This window comes from Antedon mediterranea, chromosome 4 (assembly GCF_964355755.1).
Source record: "Antedon mediterranea chromosome 4, ecAntMedi1.1, whole genome shotgun sequence".
Classification (NCBI taxonomy): domain Eukaryota; kingdom Metazoa; phylum Echinodermata; class Crinoidea; order Comatulida; family Antedonidae; genus Antedon; species Antedon mediterranea.
Genome location: NC_092673.1, coordinates 25,029,855 through 25,050,770, shown reverse-complemented (window position 1 = coordinate 25,050,770; position 20,916 = coordinate 25,029,855). Strand labels below are relative to the sequence as shown.

General features: G+C 34.0%; 3 protein-coding genes across 3 annotated transcripts; all 3 read left to right on the top strand.

Annotated features, from left to right (window-relative positions):
- Positions 1 to 98: 98 nt before the first annotated feature.
- Positions 99 to 7,766, top strand: LOC140047022 (ES1 protein homolog, mitochondrial-like). Its single transcript, XM_072091820.1, has 6 exons — positions 99 to 295; positions 3,446 to 3,498; positions 3,994 to 4,104; positions 4,666 to 4,785; positions 5,951 to 6,043; positions 6,679 to 7,766. Exons 1-6 carry the CDS (start codon positions 182 to 184, stop codon positions 6,962 to 6,964), a joined length of 777 nt encoding a protein of 258 aa, XP_071947921.1. The 5' UTR covers positions 99 to 181; the 3' UTR covers positions 6,965 to 7,766.
- Positions 7,767 to 11,429: 3,663 nt separating this feature from the next.
- Positions 11,430 to 15,180, top strand: LOC140046110 (ciliary-associated calcium-binding coiled-coil protein 1-like). Its single transcript, XM_072090638.1, has 8 exons — positions 11,430 to 11,550; positions 12,016 to 12,122; positions 12,452 to 12,621; positions 12,985 to 13,129; positions 13,511 to 13,583; positions 13,698 to 13,887; positions 14,392 to 14,495; positions 14,965 to 15,180. Exons 1-8 carry the CDS (start codon positions 11,434 to 11,436, stop codon positions 15,049 to 15,051), a joined length of 993 nt encoding a protein of 330 aa, XP_071946739.1. The 5' UTR covers positions 11,430 to 11,433; the 3' UTR covers positions 15,052 to 15,180.
- Positions 15,181 to 16,794: 1,614 nt separating this feature from the next.
- Positions 16,795 to 19,361, top strand: LOC140047726 (aqualysin-1-like). Its single transcript, XM_072092761.1, has 7 exons — positions 16,795 to 16,933; positions 17,015 to 17,124; positions 17,343 to 17,490; positions 17,619 to 17,803; positions 18,215 to 18,386; positions 18,720 to 18,855; positions 19,352 to 19,361. Exons 1-7 carry the CDS (start codon positions 16,795 to 16,797, stop codon positions 19,359 to 19,361), a joined length of 900 nt encoding a protein of 299 aa, XP_071948862.1.
- Positions 19,362 to 20,916: the final 1,555 nt, after the last annotated feature.

The following is a 20,916-nucleotide window of genomic DNA, read 5'->3' as shown; positions in this document are numbered from 1 at the left end:
ATCACTCTTGTATCTACCTAGTTTGGTTGTGTGTACCTTTAGAACTTAATAATAAGGCACTGATTGCGTTTCATATATTTGAAAGCACGCTCGAGTTGACTTTTTCTCGAGCGTTTTAGCCTATTGAAGCACACACTGTTTTTGACTGCTGTGAAAGAAGGTTAGGCCTACTAAGAGTAACATGCTGTCGCGCCTACAAATTTGGAAAAAACCTTTGTATATACACATATTACGTAGCAGTTCTTGTAGTATGTCTGGATCAAGAGATCTCCATAGCAAGGCGAGAGTCGCTGTGGTAAGACCAATACAATTGATTAACATTTAAAAAAAGGGATTGGCATATAATTAATAATAATAATATGACCGGGCGGGTATTGCTCTCCGACGGACCGGATAACAAGCCACAATGCCAAGCCTGTATTGTAGGTCTATCTAGGCTAGGCGGCCCTAGTTAGATAGCAGCCAGAGAGTAGGCCTAACATCGTGTCTAGGCCTAGCCTCTAGGAAGTCTCTATTATGTCTGTAGACTGAGGTTTCCCAAATTCAAAATCAAGGCTGTGGCCCAAATTTTGAAAGGGTCGCAGGTCATCTTGTTGAGAAATTGGAAAAAAAGAACAACAAAATGAAATGTTTTTGCATCGTATGCAGCTAAAAAGACTGGACTCTAGAAGTAAAATAACATTTAAAACAAAAAACCCAGTGAACTGTTGAGACGAGATTTATTGTCCCCTAAAAATATGGAAAATAACTTTTTTTGTGACATTAAAAACACAAAACAAGTTATTTTTTTTGGAGGGAAACATCTTTTAAAAAATATTCATCCTCAATTTCAGGAAATATTCAGTTATTTTTATATAATTTTAGTAGTCCAACCAGGGCTCTCGCAGAATCGCTTGCCCGACGTCCCACGGCAACCAAAAAAATTTTATGTGACATTAAAAACACAAAACAAGTTATTTTTTTTGGAGGAAAACATATCTTTAACAAAATATTCATCCTCAATTTCAGGAAATATTCAGTTATTTTTATATAATTTTAGTAGTCCAACCAGGGCTCGCAGAATCGCTTGCCCGACGTCCCACGGCAACCAAAAAAATTCGTCAGGCAACTAAAATTTAACATGTCAAAATCAAATTGTAAAATCACCGAAAATGTCAACAATTCTGTGTCCTCAATGGGTTAATTATTAATGTATACTGTCCATAAAATGTTCGCACAGCCCTGCTTTAGTCTACAGTAGGTAGGGATGCTAATAATAATAATAATAATGTAAATTTGAGCGATCCTATCTGTCACAATGCAAAAATGAATTGTTTTTTTACAATGATATCAAATTTAGTTTATATCATTTTCATCCATTCATTGTCAACATTTTATTATATGGTGATGAATACAAAATCAAAAATGACAGAAAAAAAAATTGAACCATAGTACAATTTATACTGTAAGCTGCAATAGCTCAATTTATACTGTAAGCTGCAATAGCTCAGTGAATACTAAATATGATTATTTAAACACCATTTTATTTTTCACTTAATATACTTTCCAATGGGACAGCACTTAGGCTCCTTAAAGGGGGATTCTGGGTTTAAAATTGCTTTTAAATATCGTTTCTTTATTAAATAAAAAATATTATAACAATATAGACATTTCAGAATGAAGAAGTAATAACGAGAAATTAAAAAAATTAAATTTCATATACATTTTAGGGTAAATTCATGGAAAGTCTGTTTTTTAGCAGCTTAGGGAAGCTCATTAATATTCATGAGATATTCACAAAATCACGTCACCAGTGGATTCCAAACTCGCGACGTCATGTACGTTGTGTTTGTCAACTAATTTACATCTCTCTCCCCTGTCAAACGACGACCACCATTGTGATCATTGTGAAATACATTTTTTGTAGATTTTCTAAGCTAGGCCTAAAGTGTAATAATAACAGTAGTAGCATATATTTATTTGACATTTAATGAAATACAAAATTTAGTACAGATACGGAGTCATAAATTATACTATTTTTATACCTCTGTAGTACAGATCGTATTATCGGCTTCACGTACAATACTACTCTAGGCCTAGCCTAATAATAATATGGGCGAGAGCCATTCTGACTAGGGATTCCATGCCACGATGGCTACGTTAAAACAATGGGGCCCATGGGCCTAGCTAGCCTACTACTAGACGATTGGCCCATAAATAACAAAACCCATCCTATCAACCAAACTCCTAAACAATCTAAACCTAAAACATTCTACAAAATCGGCTGTAAATATTGAAGCAAAACAAGGTCCGATCGCCGTCCACACGTATGGTGTCCCGATCGTCTAAGTAGGCCTAAAATAAATAGGTTTAGTTTACTCTCCAAAAAAGCGGATACTCATGCATCAAGCAAGTAGACCAGGTAGTAGGAAGGAGACCTAGCCGATCCGGCCCAGTTAAAAATTGAGCTAGCTAGTGTAGTAGACCCTATGCGAATTGATACTACCAGGCCTTTTACTATAGGCTGCAATACACAAATATTCCAACTCTCTCATTCGAGCTATATTATCTATACCATTCCGGTAGGTCGAGTCAACCTTCAATCAAATACTGTACATCGTTCATGTTGTGATTATAGACGGGGTATACTCGACCCGACCAGTTTGGTATTGTTGTATCTGCTTATCACGTGACGATGCCAGACATGGGCAGCAGAGAGAGCACGTGTATCGTCGTCTCGCTCGATCCTCAGCAGGAATGTACAGTATACGTTACGCTTCATTGATTTTGATTTTTCCCTAAGTCGGTGCTAAAATCGGCAAACGTAAAGTGCAAACATATCTAATTTTTCACTGTTTTGATGAATTCTCATAAAAAATTGACTTTATAAATGGGAAGACCGACTAAAATTACATCAGATAAGTATAATTTTACAAAATTAATTGATATGGTTTATGATAACGAGTCGTCGGAAGATGGACCATTTCACGAATTTCCTATTTTGTAACCACAGTGTGATTTTGCCGTAGCTGCACTTGTAATCTGGCCTGATTTCACAGCCTTCGTTCTGCTTCACTGGGCGCTTATATAAATTGAAACTTTTACCGTTCAAGAGACAAACAAATATATTTTACATTTTTTACTATTCATTTTAAACCCGGAACCCCCCTTTAAGTAACTCTGAAAGTCACCAACATTTGTAATGTAGGATTAGGGCCTAGCCACCTAGTTAACAGTTTGTAGTGACTAGGCCTATCTTTATTTTATGTTTACAGTTTAGTGTTTTTTTACTGCTGTAACAGTAGCCTCCTACTGTACATGTAGTATTGGTTTAATAGGACGAGGCCTACGGTCTATTATTATTACTATATTTAGTTTTAGATATTGCTGATTTGTAATGAATGTTTTTATACAGTACATACATAGGAGCTATTAATTCCTTAACTCAGCTATTTTATCCAAATAGGTTTTCTCGGGATCAGGTGTCTACGATGGAACTGAAGTCCATGAAGCGTCTGCGTATGTGGTTTTTATTCTCTTTGTGGTGGGTTGTAATAGGCCAAGGTGCAAAATCAACTACAGTACTTTTTACCTTCCATGCTGACTTTCCACTGCTCCTTTGACTGTTTCTTTTGTTTATTGTTTGTTTTAATTCTTACAGTTACACTTCTTTAGGCAATATTTTTGACGTGTTTTTTACAATTTTGCCAATTTGGCCAAGAGATGTAAATTGGTCAGTATTTTTGGAAATAAAGAGATTATATATATTATGCAATGCATACTGTATTCTCACATATTATATACTGGCCTGTATTATAAATTGTAAGGGTATAACATTACTTGGTTCATCATTTATAAGTAGCTACTGTACATTTCCCAGTTTACATACCAATAATTAGAATTTCTTGATATTTTGAGGGCATTATTAGCAAAAATTGGAATGAACAAACGCTTTCTCTTGCAATGATGATAAACAATATTACTGTATAACGCTTCATACATTTCTTTACATAGAGTGCTGGTTCATCTCAGCAGGAGTGATGCCAATGTTGCTATGTTCGCCCCTGACAAGCAACAGATGCATGTGATTGACCATACTAAGGGAGAGCCTACCAAAGAGACCAGGTTAGTACAGTTTTTTTACACGACAACCCCAAAAGGAGGCGATAATGCTACGAACAACAATTGTTATGAATGATACACAATTAAGTAGAGAGCCAACAACAACACATAATTTTTATTTTTAATATTCATTTATATTAGGCTTAAACAAACTAATGCACTGTACAACCTCTTCAGTGGAACACCCCTATTCAGAGGACACTGCTTATGAAACGAACAAGAGGCAATATGTTGTTTAAAATTATGGCAAATCTCTATTCAGGAGAAACCTTATTCAGGAGAAACCTTATTAAGGGACATCTTGTTGGGTTAGCAAAAGTGTCTCTTTAATAGAGGTTCTACTGTATCTTGTTTTGAGTTCATCTTGCATTGAATGTGTGACTAAATGCTGTTTATCTAAACCAAAACGCCATTTGACATTACAACAGGTTATTTGATGAATTTAGAGAGAAACTCAACAGTTCTTATCAGAACTAATACACATGGTGTACCGCAAGCTTTATATCAACATTGATGGATTTATTAATTATTATACAACAAAAATACATCTATATTTTGTTTCAGGAATGTTTTGGTGGAATCGGCAAGAATTGCACGTGGAAAGATTGCTGCTTTGTCGACACTTGACGTTAATAATCACGATGCGGTCATCTTCCCGGGTGGATTTGGTGCTGCCAAAAACTTGTAAGCTTTGCTTATAATTACTCATCTTTGTTATTCTAATAGATAACGGTACTGGGTTTGTTTCTGGCCATTTTCACAGAATGTTTTAAACCTAGTAACTCAGGCCTTGTCTTTTGAAAATGATAGTGTGTACTACAAATTGCACTCCTCAATACATTCAGGGATGCTGCAGGTGTGCTGTTTGTTTGGAGTGTGTTAAGTGAGTGATCACGCTCACCTTAAAAGACAAGGCCTGCTACTAGTAGACATTTTTACAGGGGTGATAAAGCTCTTACAAATGTAATAGCTAAATTATTAGCTTACAGCTAAATTACTAAAGATACTATTTGGTAAATCTTAACCAACGAGATACTGGGTAAAAAAAAAACTTTGAAGATATATTGGGAAATTGTTTATTGCATAAATTGTGCAATGTTTCAATACATCTGACAGGTTTACCTAAATTGATATACAGCTGTAGAAACCCCTGTTGAGGGGACTTTTCCTGTGTTGAAATATATGTTTACCACACAGACAACCCCTATTCAGGGGACACTTTCCTGGAAACAAACAAGGAGCAATATGCTTTAAATCGATATGCAGCATTTGGGACACCCCTGTTGAGGGGACTTTTCCTGTGTTGAAATATATGTTTACCACACAGACAACCCCTAATCAGGGGACACTTTCCTGGAAACGAACAAGGAGCAATATGCTTTAAATCGATATGCAGCATTTGGGACACCCCTGTTGAGGGGACTTTTCCTGTGTTGAAATATATGTTTACCACACAGACAACCCCTATTCAGGGGACACTTTCCTGGAAACGAACAAGGAGCAATATGCTTTAAATCGATATGCAGCAGTTGGGACACCCCTGTTGAGGGGAATTTTCCTGTGTTGAAATATATGTTTATCACACAGACAACCCCTATTCAGGGGACACTTTCCTGGAAACGAACAAGGAGCAATATGCTTTAAATCGTTATGCAGCAGTTGGGACACCCCTTTTGAGGGGACTTTTCCTGTGTTGAAATATATGTTTACCACACAGACAACCCCTATTCTGGGGACACTTTCCTGGAAACAAACAAGGAGCAATATGCTTTAACACTACAGTCCCTATTAAGGTGTCCCCTTAATAGGGTTCAGTTGAAAGAAATCTGTTGTGTTTTTCTTAATCTAGGTCTACATATGCAGTTGATGGTGCTAAGTGTAAGATAGATCCCACAGTCGAAAAAGTCATTAAAGATTTTGTTGCAGCCAAGAAGCCATTGGGGTAATGATTAATATTTTCTCATTGAATAATTTCATCTGATTAAATTAGATTGTTTACAAACAAAGTAGTTAGACATTGTATTATACTGTATATTAAGGGTAGAATAAAATGTGTCCAAATTAATTGACTGTAGGTAAGCTTCACTTTGTTTATAATACTTAATACTGTTTATGTATTGTATTTAGCATGATTTTCTTTATATAAGTTGAATTGAATTGAAGTCGTACATATATTTTTGCAGTGACTGCCTTATAAACTATGTCTACATTAAAACATATATATATTAAGTACTGCAGTAAAAAATATGTAGTTACTGCAGTAACTGCCACAGTATAATAAGTTATTTTTATTTATTCTGTATATAAAAAAAAACCAAAACAATCTCAGAGGGAAAACATGTGATTTACAATACAAGGACAATTAAATAAAAGATGATTATAGAAAATTAAATGTTATTATAATTATCATTATTTGTTATGATTAACAATTATTTATTTATATACAAATTCAAGTAAGCTATCTTTTGCTATTCTATTGAGTACAGGCAAACATTAATAGAAAGATATTAAAAATATAATTTTAAAAATTGAGTATCATATATTGGTATGATATCTTATGTTTATATAAATTTTTAGTTTGTGTTGCATTGCTCCAGTGTTAGCAGCCAAGTTAATCCCTGGATGTGAGGTGACAGTTGGACAGGACAAAGATGATGGTGGACGCTATCCATATGCAGGCACTGCCGGAGCAGTGCAAGAGATGGGAGCAAAACATGTCAACAAGAACGTATCCGAGATCCATGTGGACGAGGCCAATAAAGTTGTTACTACGCCAGCATACATGTGTGAGACGAAAGTGCATGAGATTCATGATGGCGTAGGAGAAATGGTTCGAGCTGTTCTTGATCTTTCTAAGGAATAAAAGTACAATTATCTATAATATTTTAATTATTGATTTTAATATATCGCCGTTACATAATAAGATGAAAAATGTCAATATAGATATTACGGTATGGAACTGTAATACTCTTATGTGGCATGACTGTGTAAGGCTTGGTGGTGATAATGACACCATAGCATACCAAGATACAAATAGGCTATCATGAAGACATTTATTTTGTGTTTAATTGAATCCTTATTAGGTATTTTGTTGTGGTGTGTATTGTAGTTACCTTGGGTATGGCCAGAGGTTGTGTACTATATGACCAATGCCACATCGAAAGTTTGTGAAATAATTTTTACTGATTGTGATAATGAAAATACCCACAATGGTTTGAGGTAGCTATTGTGTAAACTTTTATACGAAAAAAAAGAAATTCCTTCTCGGGCACTCCCTGAGCATCTGGTTGTTCTAGAGCACTTTGGATGCTGCTGACTTGACAACCAGATCAGAAGAGAACTAGATCAGTGTAATGGTGGATGTTGTAATCTTTTCTTGGGAGTTTAAAAAGGAGTCTTTTCAGCCAATTGATTGTCCTCACTGTTTGTACTTATATAATACCTTCCAATCCCAGAACATCATTAATAAATTAAATATTTATTTTCAGGGCTAAAGACAAATACATTGATGTAACTATAGAATCAAAACTAATTGAAAGTAGACATAAACTTAAATCAAGATGATAAACATTTATTAAAATTAATTAATATGTTATTGAATCACAGAACTGAAATAATAAATAATCTATAACTGTTATAAAAACTTAATTACATTGGCTTCTTTTTTGTTAATATTTGGAATAGATTATTTTAAGTAATGTTTAAAAAAAATGAGTGACGATTGTGTTTATGATATGCAATTGCGATGCTCCTCATATACTGCACATGTGATGTGAACCCTTACTCCTGAAAAACGTCTTCATAAACTGAATTGTTGGCTATCATTATAATGATTAGAGAACATGTGCTTTCATAAGCTTCACTGATTATCTGCAGCTCCTCCACGAAACCTAATGTGAAGAGAGAGTGGAAATGGTCAGTAAATTGTGCCTACACAAATTTATTGAAGACCGGTGAGGACACCACCCCAACAATATTTCAATTAAAAATGGCACGAAAAGACAATAAAATCTATAACAAGAAAAAAGTTTAAAAGACAAATAGATACAGGATAGACCATGAAAGTCTTATTTTCTAACTAAGACTAAGAGTCCTCTTGACGAAAACATCTAGAAACAAGAAAAACACGTGTAAACTACTGTTTTGACTACATTAAAAAAAATATAACCGACACAAGAGTTTTTATAAAATTATACATTTGATTCGTTTAGGCATAAGAGTATGTCAATATATTAGCAGAGCAGGCGTGCATTGCATTTGATAAACAATATTCTAAACCCCAAGATGCAGCAATGGAAATTGTTTTAATGTTTCTTTACTCGTTACCATGCTTCTTGCTTAAACATATTTTGGTCGATCTCGAAGTGGAGTGCACTTACCACCATCATAATCGTATATAGCTGTTGCTTTGCATAATTCTCTCATCATGTAAAATCAGACATCATATTCATTGAACGGGTGGTTATTAAGTATACGTCAACAGATCAATATAAATACAGCGGTTTGAGATTGAGACCATTGATTGTTCATTGTCCTTAAATCATGTCTGAACGACGTATGACACCGTTACACCTGTTTTAATGGAGTTGTTGATAAGAATGTTTAATAGTCCGTAGTTCATTATTTTTGTGTCTGTGATTGCTGCTAACTCACGCCGTGTGTCTTTTAGGCCTATAATTCGTTTTACTATTCGATGTAAGGCCTCCATTTAATATAAGATTTTGAACAGGATTTAAAAGATTTTCCGCAGGAATCACACAGTGTTTTTTATTTTGTAAAGTAAGTTGTTTTTTTTCTGCATCTCTGCTGTAGACCGCCCTTACCATTATTCTTGGGAAGGATTATGTGTACAGTATTGATAATATAGGCATGTATTAAGAAGGAATTGTGAACGGTAAATCAATTCTTAATTTAAACATAGTTAAAATGTGTAAATTCTATTAAGACCATTAAATATGTTTTGTAATATCTAGGTATTATACTTGTGCTGACTTTTTATAATACATCTTTGAGCGTGTATGTGTGCTACGCTGTGTGTGATATGATTTGGCTTTATTCGAGAAAAAACATACGTTTCTTTTTCCTTTAAACCCTGTTCTTTTTTTTAATCTTATTGTAACAAGTTCTCTAGCTCAATAGGCCAATAATATAAACATGATTTTCACGATGTTTTTATGCAAGTATATTTATTAACTAATTAATTATTTTATCATAAATGTCATTGTGTATTATAATATGTTGTTATGTTTTTGTTACACCATCCACACATGTTTTAATTTTCAAGATGTTCATAATTATTCTACCAGGTTCAGTTATAATGTAAATTACAACCCAAGAACTGAATCTGATAGAAGATTTATTTTTGGGGGGAATCGGATCTGGAATGCTGTGAATAATTTGAACGTGGGGTGTTATTTTATTCATTTGTTTTATAGTTTTTTGTATATGTATCGTTGGTTTGTTTTAGATATTGTTTTGTAATTTTACTGTGATTTGTGTATAACTGGGCCCTCTGTGAGAACAGTTTTTAACTGAAAAGGTTACCCAGTATAAAGAATAAATAGATAAAATATTGTGGAAGAAACAAATAGAAATAGAAATGTTATACATTTATATACATTATACTAATATTTTGCGATCTAAAATATTGAGTATAGTCTTATTTAGGAATCCTATCATGAACAACTATCATCAGTAAGCTTACAGTGTGTACGTTTATCGTTTTTTAATGAGCAGAACAAATACTAGTTAACTGAACCTGCTCGTCATTAGGACGACAAATATTCACGTTACTAAGATATGATTATATTTACTTGGCAACATTGTCGTTTGTAGAAATGTTGTCAGTATTCAAGCAAACATAGTTTGAACAGATAAGTGCAATTGTATAATGTAGGATGGTTATAAGTAGGCTTTTGATATTTCATGTGTATCAAACGTTATTGGGCAGTTACGATCACACTCGGCTAATGGTAAGTTAATGTATGCTTGCATGTTTTCATCTTCAATACAGTACGACCGAGCAAGGTTTAAACAAGTTGTTTGATGAAAAAAGGGCGGGATACGATGATGGAGCTATACTTAAATATCTCATCTCATCATGGCGACTACGATGATATATATATATATATTTTGGCCCTTTACGTTCTGGTTGTCTGGTTCCCTGTTTTTCTCCGATTTTCTAGACTACAACTAAGTGTTTATTATATTCAACTGTTTTTGCTGTTTTGTCGTCATCGAGAAAACAATAACGACCACCCAACCATGCCTTTATTCGTGGTAAAATAATAATACATAAGTATTTTAAATATTGTTTTATATATTTGCATAAAGCCATTTCAGACGATGTCAAAACCTAGGCGGCTGCGAAGAACGTCTTCGACCATCTCACCACTAGCCGATCGACAGGTAAGATGCATGTAGGCCTAATGATGGCGACCGAACTTTATACTGGCATGATATAAGCAATTAACGCGCTTGAGGATAAAAGGAAATCCCTGACCTATCATTTCATTTCTGCTAATTAAAGATTAACCCATTAATACTAACAGTTGATATAAACGTTATGATAATAATAACACCTAAATTCCTGTCATTTGATTGGAAGATTGTGGATCACATGGCGTGCAATAGTACGCACTATTTAACGATCGTTAATAGTAGTTTTTTTCGTGTACGGAAAAAAATTCTTCTCGCATACGAAAAGCAAAATCAAGACCATTACTGTTTCTGACCGTAAAATCCAGCTCGGCTTCGTCTCATTGAAATTTAACATTTCATCATTCACCTCATGGCATTATTTGTACCATTCCACTCATAAACATTCATTATTATATTATAAGTTAATTGTCTTTAACTATATTTGATTTATTTTTTCAATTTTTTTTTAGCTTGGTGATCTAAACAAGACAAAGAGACGGGCTTCTATTGCAACGTTGCCTCATAGGCCAAAATCGAAAAAACCTTCAAAGGACTATGCAATGACAATAGTACGCTTGAGCATTGATTTTTTTAAATTTTCCTACCTTAATGCATAACAAGTATTTATATAATTACTGTCCACACTATACGATTGCTTTATTAGTTTTACAATACTAATATGCATATTAACTTGGTAAATCAACATCAAGTATATTAAAAACTACATCAATAAAACAAAGTTAACAACATGTTTCGGGTAATAATTTGTTTAGGCATTTACCTTTGCGCAATTGCTCAGTATAGTTTTTCACAGCAAAAGAAATTAAGCACACACCCCCGCGCAAAACAGAAAAAGTTGGTGTATTTTTAACCGATGAGGGCGATATTTCAAAACTCCATAGCAACTTTAAAATGGCGAACACAACAGTCAAAGGGTCAGGAAAGAAAGCCAAAACATCACATGCTACTATCCAAATTATGGGGAAAGGGCAAGACGCATATAAAGATATAAACTGGAAGACGTTGAGTGTATGATTGTGTATATTTAGTTTTTTTAAAAACCAACAACAATAGCTTAAATTTAAGCGATATTCTAGGCCTGCCTTTTCCGTTTTTTGGGTTGTGTTTATGTTACTCAATTGAGTGAGGCGGTCAAAACACTCTTTTGCCCGGCCATTTTCGAATACAAAGAAGGCATGTAGGGGCCTAGCCTAGGGTACAATTAGATTCGATTTGAACCTAGCCTAGGCCTAGTGATAATATATTTCATGCATGTCTCTATCTAATATTTGTACTACTACCTAGGGCCCACTAAAGATGCATCCACTTTATAATTTAATTAATTAATAAATGAGTTAACAATCATTCAACTTACTTAAAATTAAACTTAACAAATATTAACAATAACCTGTCTGTAGAATTAGTAATAGTAGGCCTACCCGAACACTATTTTATTTGTATATAAAAGTGAGAGTGGATGTTGTATTAAAATAGGATGAAGAGGCCAGAAATCTGGAAAAGAAAGGTTCTCTTGCATGGAAGATCTTGTCAAACTCACAGACACAAGCTCTTCAAGAGATGACAGTAGAAGATGTTGAGAAGTAAGTGCAGGCGGTCGTAGACTGTGTGTATCTAGGGATGGCCTAGGCCAGTAGTCAAGACATGCATAGCCTATCAATCCATACTAGTATTTAGAGTAGGCCTAGTTGTTTTTATTGGTTTTTCAAATTTCTGACTTTCATTTATATTAATATTATAAACTTGAATTTATATTAGAATATGTAATTTTTATTAATTTTCATAAGAAGTTTTATGTTCTCTAAGATGATATTTCAATTTTAATGTAAATATGAGAATAAATTTATAGTTGATTGAATTCAGTATTGTCATCATTATAAACAAAAGCCTGTAAAAATGTTAATGTTTTCAGAAAATTAGCCGTCATCTTGGAATTAACAAATTCATCGACTGAACCTCAGGATGCTATCCTACTTGACTATTACACAGTTGGGTTTTGGTGGGCCAAAGAAGAGGGTTTCACATCACAACAACTGTCGGCATTCATCACAGTGTTAAATAGGCTGCTTGGAAATATTAAAGGTACTGTAGCAAATATGGTAGTTTGTTTTTTGTTGATTCATTTCATATAACCAATACAATAAGGAACAACAATAAAACATGAGCATAATGAATAACAGCTAAGGACATGCGATAGGTCACCCCAAACAAAAACTAAATCACAGTCACTGTTAAGCAGCAGTGACCCTCGGATATATAAAAAATACATTGAACAAAATATAGAAATAAAACTTTAAAAAAGTATCCCCAACTAAAATGATTTATTAACAATAAATATTCAGATTTAAAATTAATATACTGTAGTTAAAATTCATGATACAAATTGAAAATTCCAAAGCACACGTTTTAAGTTTAAATGCTTTTTTTCTTTTTTAATAACCATAGATAAGAATTGTTCGTTATCAGAAAATATATCAGATTTAAAGTCCATGATGGTTGGTATAGGAGCAGACAGTGTTGAGGCATCAGGTGGTCTTGATTTTTTAGATGTTGAGCAAGCAATAAAGATATCTGACTATATTAAGAGCTCGTAAGTAAATATATTTTGTAGTCGAGGTAGACCCCTGCCTCGATATTGCTCACTGGACTGTGGCGTGGTAAATGTGTATCCCGTTCCTTTATTTTGCCACCTAGTAAGTTGTTCTGGATCGTGATAGCAATAGCTGTGGATGTGGATCTCTCGGAGACTAGATGAAAGGGATTGTACATAAAATTTATTTAATTTTGTATACAAAGAAGTTGAATTGCAACTTAGCCAGTGGAGCAGTAGTCTTCAACTATGAAGTTTGCTCCTAAATGGAAGGAGAAGAAGGAAACTTTTACTTCCTGTGCATACTGAATACAGAATAGTGTATTGCCATTTATATTAATATCATATTGTTTATCAAATTTCATTACTAATCTTCTGTAGGTTATTTCAACACCATAGAATGTATGAATTCATGTTTCATGGTCAAAGGAAAGAAGAAATCATTGGTACAGAGGTAAAATACTTTAATGTTTATTGTATAGACAATGGAGAGAAAAAGATTGTTAACTGCATCGCAGCACTTGTTCTGTTATTTTGTCACTTCAATAAATTGTGTGTTTATTTACAGCTTTGCGTTAAAACATTACCTGCAGCTAATGTCCCCTTCCCAGCTCCACTTGATGAAGGTCTTGTTGAGGACGCGTATAACGAATATATTGCACCACCAGAAGCATTTGATGAAAGCGAAAATGAAGAACTGACAAAATCTGCAACTCCAAATGAAGAACAATTAACAGAAAAAAAAGATGACTTAGAAGGTATGCTATCCATTTAAACTTGCCCCTTCTTTGATCATTGTGAGGTTTTAAAAATGGGATTTATAGAAGCTCATGTGGCTTATTTGCTTTTTATTTTATTAAGGACTGTGTCAACATTATTCAACAGTAATGCTTTAATTTGTTTATACATACACATGGTTAATTGCATAAAATCATACATTATTGCAGTAAAAAAATGCTTTCTACAGTAACTGCAGTAAAATGATTTTGGCAGGTAAATGCAAAATTTGATTTCGCAAGTAAAGATTCAATGTTTTCAATCTTTATTTAATCATCATCTTTTTTTGATCATCATCATTCCCGATTATCAAATAAAGATCGAAAAGGTTGATTAATGGCTTACCTCTCGTTATTTGAAGTCTCATACTATGCTATTGTCATGATTTCTGATACTTTGTTTAATTCAGTTTGTTTATTTCCACAAAATAATAAAATGGCCCATTTAGTAGGGTTTATGTAGATTTGTTATGAATTCTTTTACAGTGTTTAAGGTCCAAGTGGAGGTTGATCCTTTGAATGACGTCACAGCTGACGATGTCAAGCAAATGTTTGATATTGTGTCTGCAGAATTGTTTGGAAACTTACAGGTAAGTTTATTGTTGTCAGAAAGTTAATTTCAGTATCCATTGATGGCACGTGAATAAATATAGTAATGGAAATAACCATGTTCCTCACAATTAGTTTTCTCAAATGTACTTGGTTCTTGAGGTGATAATCCCTATTTCAGCTCAAATAATGCTATATTGTTGGGATTAGGTGCAGGCAAACCGGATATAAAGGGCCCCCATCATTGCTGTAACATCAACAGAACACAGGGGTAAAAGATGTCCTGGGCTCTTTAAGGTGCTCATGAGCCATAAATGTATACTAGACCTCCATTTTAAGTAAGTCTTGTTCACTACTAGAACTATGAATAAGCCCATGTTGCTTGCGCTATGTTAAAGTTACTGTAGGTTGCAGTGTAAATAAACTCAGCTCGCCTTGTACTTACTATTTAGTAAAAACATTCTTCCGTCTGCCTATAATCTATCAAACCTTCACTTATTCCATTTAAAGATTGACGTCACTAGAAAGCTACGTGAAAGAGAAGTGGAGATCATAACAAGAATAAACAAAATACACAAAGTTGCAGAAACTACATGAAAGACATTGTTCAGTCATTTTAATTTATATCAATGAGTCAATTACCTCTTTGACGTATTAACATAAAATAATATTTCATAAGAGTATTATTGTATTAAAATTACATGTGTATATTTTGTACAAATAACATCAAGTATGTTTGTAAATAAAGATTTTGAAAATATTATATATCTATTTATTTATTTATTAAATTTTCTGCCATATACAATACAAAAAAGACAAAAACAAAAGGCAAGGAAAGACCAAACAGGTGCTAAACACCTATGCTAGTTGGTCAACCCAGAACAGAGCACAGAAATAAACAAAACAAAAATTACATTTTACAATTAAAGCATCTACAAGAAAGCGACCAACTACACACATTTTCAATATCAAAATTATTTAAAAAAATAAATATTGAGATATTTATTTTGCAGTTACACGTATGATTAAAAAAAGGAAATACAGTGAACTTGAGAATTTTTCGACGTTTGGGTTGTTATGTTACAACCATGTTCTGGAGTAATACATATATTAAATAATAATACGACATATTTGGATTCCTTTCTATCAACAAACTAATCTTCCATAAGCCTGAACTGTAACGATGTATAAAGGCAAAGTCTGTAACAATTATCATCAGTAATATCAAAGGTACATACAGATAGTACCAATACGTGCTTTATCCTGATACCAATTGTATGTATAATGATAAAAACAGCAATACATTGATCATCAAGTCAGGGAGTAAACCTATTTAGATTTTGTTCTCGATTGGACATATACCACATCGCAGCTATATTTCTTCTATCTGGTAAGTATGTTATTCAAATGAATTGAGTTGTAGAAATTTAGTAACATATAGTTTACTGTATATGGTATAGGCTATTAATCGGTAAAAAATCACCCATTTATACTGGAAGGAAGCCCTACAGTAAATCTGTAGGATTTTCTTAAACTCTAAAAATTTGACGTCGTTTGTTATTTTTATAATTTTATTCAGACTTCAGTTTGTTGATCTGAAATGATGAGATCCATTCGTCTGTTTTTTATCATTGCTTTCGTCGGATGTGTTCAGTCAAGAGCACCTCTGCTGAGAACAGAAGATCATATACTTGATAAATACATCGCTGTACTTAAGGTAAGTCTATAGAGCTTGTATGAGGACATTAAAGATACATTTTGTCAAGTCCCAAAGGTGTCCCCTTAAAAGTGGTTTCTTTTTGATAATTTACAATTTTATTTTCAAATTAGGATGGAGTTGACGTGAATGCGGTAATAGACCGGTTACAAGAAATTGTCTATGAAAAAGAACTTCGCTTCGACGTCAAGCACAGGTACAATGCGGTTCTAAGGGGCTTTAGTTTTACGGCACCAGTAGCTGCCATCGAGTTGGTGAGTTTCTGATGATGACGATTATAGATAAGGATGAAGGATGCCAGAAACGGTTGTATCGATACCGGTGACGATACGCAATATACTAGTGCTTTGATTTGACACAATGAAGAGATAAGAGGACGATAAGCGGTTATGTCGACGAATAGGTTCCATAAAGCTCTGTCTACACTATTAAACTTTATGTGACAAAAAAATGTGATTTGCTCATCGAACATGATGATGTCATATCACTACCATATTTGGTCATATACTACACCATATTTGGGCACATCACACTTCTTTTGTCAAACAAGTATGATAGTGCAGACAGAGCTTTAGACGAAGCTTATACTGTTAATGATATGCAAAGATAAATATGGAAGACTAATGTGTTTATTCCAGATACGTAGCCACTCGTCAATAAAGTACGTTGAAGAAGATGGTTTTGCATATGCTGATGAAACTTGGGGATTGGACAGGATCGATCAAGTCAGTCTGCCACTGGGAAACACGTTCGTCCCAGAAGGTATAAATCGTTTTAAAAGAAATGGTCTCATTTTCCAATAACAATTATTTTCATGTTGCACATTAAACGTTTGTATTACAGGAGATGGCAGTGGAGCGCATGTATACGTACTCGATACTGGTGTACGTACAACGCATGAAGAATTCGGTGATAGGGCGCAGTTTGTAAAGGACTTTATGGACGACCCAGAGGTATGTCTGCGATAAAATATATATCATATATAGCTTATGTCTAATCCAAGAAACAACGTATACATGAATATACATGGATTGTATGAAACACCTATACTGACAGGAGGGAAAAAGGAGGAAATTATTGAGGCCGATCGTCGAACACTCGTAGAACATTCAATAATTGTTTTCATGATTTAACTTTCTAAATTAAATTACCACCTTTTCTACATTCTAAGGGCAATGGCACAGATTGTAGGGGCCATGGCACGCATTGCAGTGGGACGGTTGGTGGAACCAAATATGGCGTTGCCAAGAAAACCAATATCTACGGAGTTCGTGTACTCGGGTGCAACGGTAGTGGCAGTTGGTCTGGAATAATAGCCGGTATGATTGTTTGGAAATAAATACAATAAAGATATTAAAATATTAGCAGAAAAACCTATCGTATAAAAAATATTAGGTCTAGTATCGTTATATATGGAATGGGATAATTTTATGTTCCTAAATTGCAGCTCTGGATTGGGTTTCGGTAAATGCGCTTCGACCAGCTGTCGCGTCAATGTCTCTTGGAGGTGGTGCGACGTCAGCTGTTGATGATGCCGTAAATAAACTCTACGATGACGGTATTCTATCACTCGTGGCTGCTGGTAACAACAACTATGATTCCTGTAGAAAATCACCAGCAAGAGCTGCAAAGGTATATGACGAGGTTGTGGTTCAAATCCTTGATAGGGCACTAGATGTATTTGGTTTGCTCTAGTTCGAAAGCCACAAATACTGTCAACGTTTATTTTTCTTCTATAGTGATAGTCTGGCTATGTTATCTGGTAACCTATTTTGCAATATTCATGCATGGAGAAACAAGGCCATATACACGGCTGCAGTCGCGTGCTCAAGTTATTGTTTACCGACCAACCGACATAATGAGCTGTAGAGTCACGTTGCACGCGACTAAAATAAATGCAGAGCCACGACACCTATTTATATAATCGTAACGTTTATTTATGAGGCATCTTAAGAGACATATTTATGTAAAATTAAGTAAATTTTAAGGTAAATTAAAAGTAATTTATAAAACAAAATTTATATTATTACTGCTGCACCATAGGCTGTTACAGTAGGAGCCACAAATATTTTGGACAACCGAGCTTCTTTCTCCAACTATGGTGGATGTGTGGACATCTTTGCACCAGGTAGAAATATCACAGCTGCATACAATGGAGCCGATGACCACTACAGAACCATCAGCGGTACATCGATGGCCACACCTCATGTCGCAGGTAAGTTTACTAATATAATATAAACTATATATAGGCCTACCTGATAGTTTGCGCGCTATTTTATTCTTACCGCGTACGCATTAAATTCGTTTTTAAAATTTGCATTGTCGATGCCAGCTATTTACTGCGCGTTGTAGGCAGACTTAAGAAAAAGTAGTAGTAGTACTATAGTAGTAGTAAAATAACTACAGTACTACTTTTTGGTGAGGAGGACTAATGCCGCCTCCCTCTCATAATGCGTATAAAATACTGGAATATCTTTGTGCAAACAACTGCACAACTATATGTGTTTGTTTATTGTTTGTTATTTTTAAACCTAAACAATTTTTGTAGGTGTATGTGCACTCCACTTAAGCCGTGACCCCACATTAAGTCCAGGTCAACTAACCAGTTTGCTTCTAAATGAGGCGTCACGTGATCAACTAAAAGGCATCAATGATTCGCCTAATCTTTTGTTATACATTAATGGGTACGTACGATCATAGTGATTTGAGGAGTGAGGGATGCTTTGTATCTTTATTCATTTAGTGTTTGTTTGGCAGGATAGTCAGATGCTCACATCTTTATGACACTTGTGAATAAATAGGTAGCTTATTGTTTTGACAAGTCAGTGAAACAGTGTGGTGGTGATGTCAGACTCCGTTTTCGGATCTTTTTCTGTTGTCTTGTTCAATTTGTTTTATTAGGCTTTTTACTGGTTTATTTAACAATAACATTTACTTTCTTTTTACACTTGTGTTAAACAGCGCATGAAACTATTTGTATTTTGCGCTTACAAATTTAAAACTATGAAACCATTAATAGGCCTCATATGGCATTATTAGGCGAATTATAAAACATCTGGGATATCTAATTTACATTAATCAAATTATCACTACAATACATTAAAGGCATATTGTTTAGCTTGTTTATGCATAACTTATTAGATTGTACTTTTAAGTATATTTCTATTGCCTTTTTTGCAGGAGAGTATGAACAAAAAATTAAGTGATGAAGTGATGAAACCGTCTTACAAGAAAAAGGTTAACGTGTCTGTTGTAGTCTTCTCATTTATTAAACGTATATTTCTTCTTGTAGAACAGTTGCTAAGATAAATAAAGGTTGTGTAATTTGAAATATTTATTAAAGGGTACCTCCGAGCTTTTGTTCTATTGTTATACAAAACAATAGCGATATTGATTAAATCAAAATGTATTGTTCGTGTCATTAATAATAGTCGCCGTCGCAAAATAAAGCAGTAAAACTAACTAATTTGGATTTGGAATTATTTGCGTGCTAATAAAAATGCACAAACGACGTGCCATACTTCAATCGTGGCAGTGCAAATGCAGCCATGCATTAATCCAGGTATATAAAATATACCACATTGGCTAGTTGAGAATTCTCAACTATTACCGCAGTACGCCTGTAACGACGAAGCCTACCGGTATAATGGGATAGGCTGATTTCCTTGTTAACTTAAGGGGTCATTTAATTACTGAATTATGATTGGTAGTAAAGGAAATTTACTGGAATCCTATTGGATGGTAAGGTGGTAGTAGGACCATGTCCATCCCATTGCAGTAATAAAGTTGAGCCACCTGCGACCATTACAATGTCCTACCATGCTAATGTAGGAGTGGGGAAATGTTATGCTCACTACTGTTTCTTTTAATAATTTAGTACAATTAATAAGAATAAAGAATACACTTAACAATATACAACAAATAACATTAATGTACGATGTAGTTTAACACTGTTCTCAACTATAGTCATTTTGGTATACTTGAGCACATTGATAAAGAATAGGATAAACTTAACAATATACAACAAATAACATTAATGTACGATCCCGTTTAACACTGTTCTCAACTATAGTCATTTTGGTATACTTGAGCACAGTGATAAAGAATAGGATAAACTTAACAATATACAACAACAATGTACGATCCCGTTTAACACTGTTCTCAACTATAGTCATTTTGGTATACTTGAGCACAGTGATAGAATAGGATAAACTTAACAATATACAACAAAAGACATTAATGTATGATCCAGTTTAACACTGTTCTCAACTATAGTCATTTTGGTATACTTGAGCACAGTGATAGAATAGGATAAACTTAACAATATACAACAAAAAACATTAATGTACGATCCAGTTTAACACTGTTCTCAACTATAGTCATTTTGGTATACTTGAGAACAGTTATAAAGAATAGGATAAACTTAACAATATACAACAAAAAACATTAATGTACGATCCCGTTTAACACTGTTCTCAACTATAGTCATTTTGGTATACTTGAGCACAGTGATAAAGAATAGGATAAACTTAGCAATATACAACAAAAAACATTAATGTACGATCCAGTTTAACACTGTTCTCAACTATAGTCATTTTGGTATACTTGAGAACAGTGATAAAGAATAGGATAAACTTAACAATATACAACAAAAAACATTAATGTACGATCCCGTTTAACACTGTTCTCAACTATAGTCATTTTGGTATACTTGAGCACAGTGATAAAGAATAGGATAAACTTAA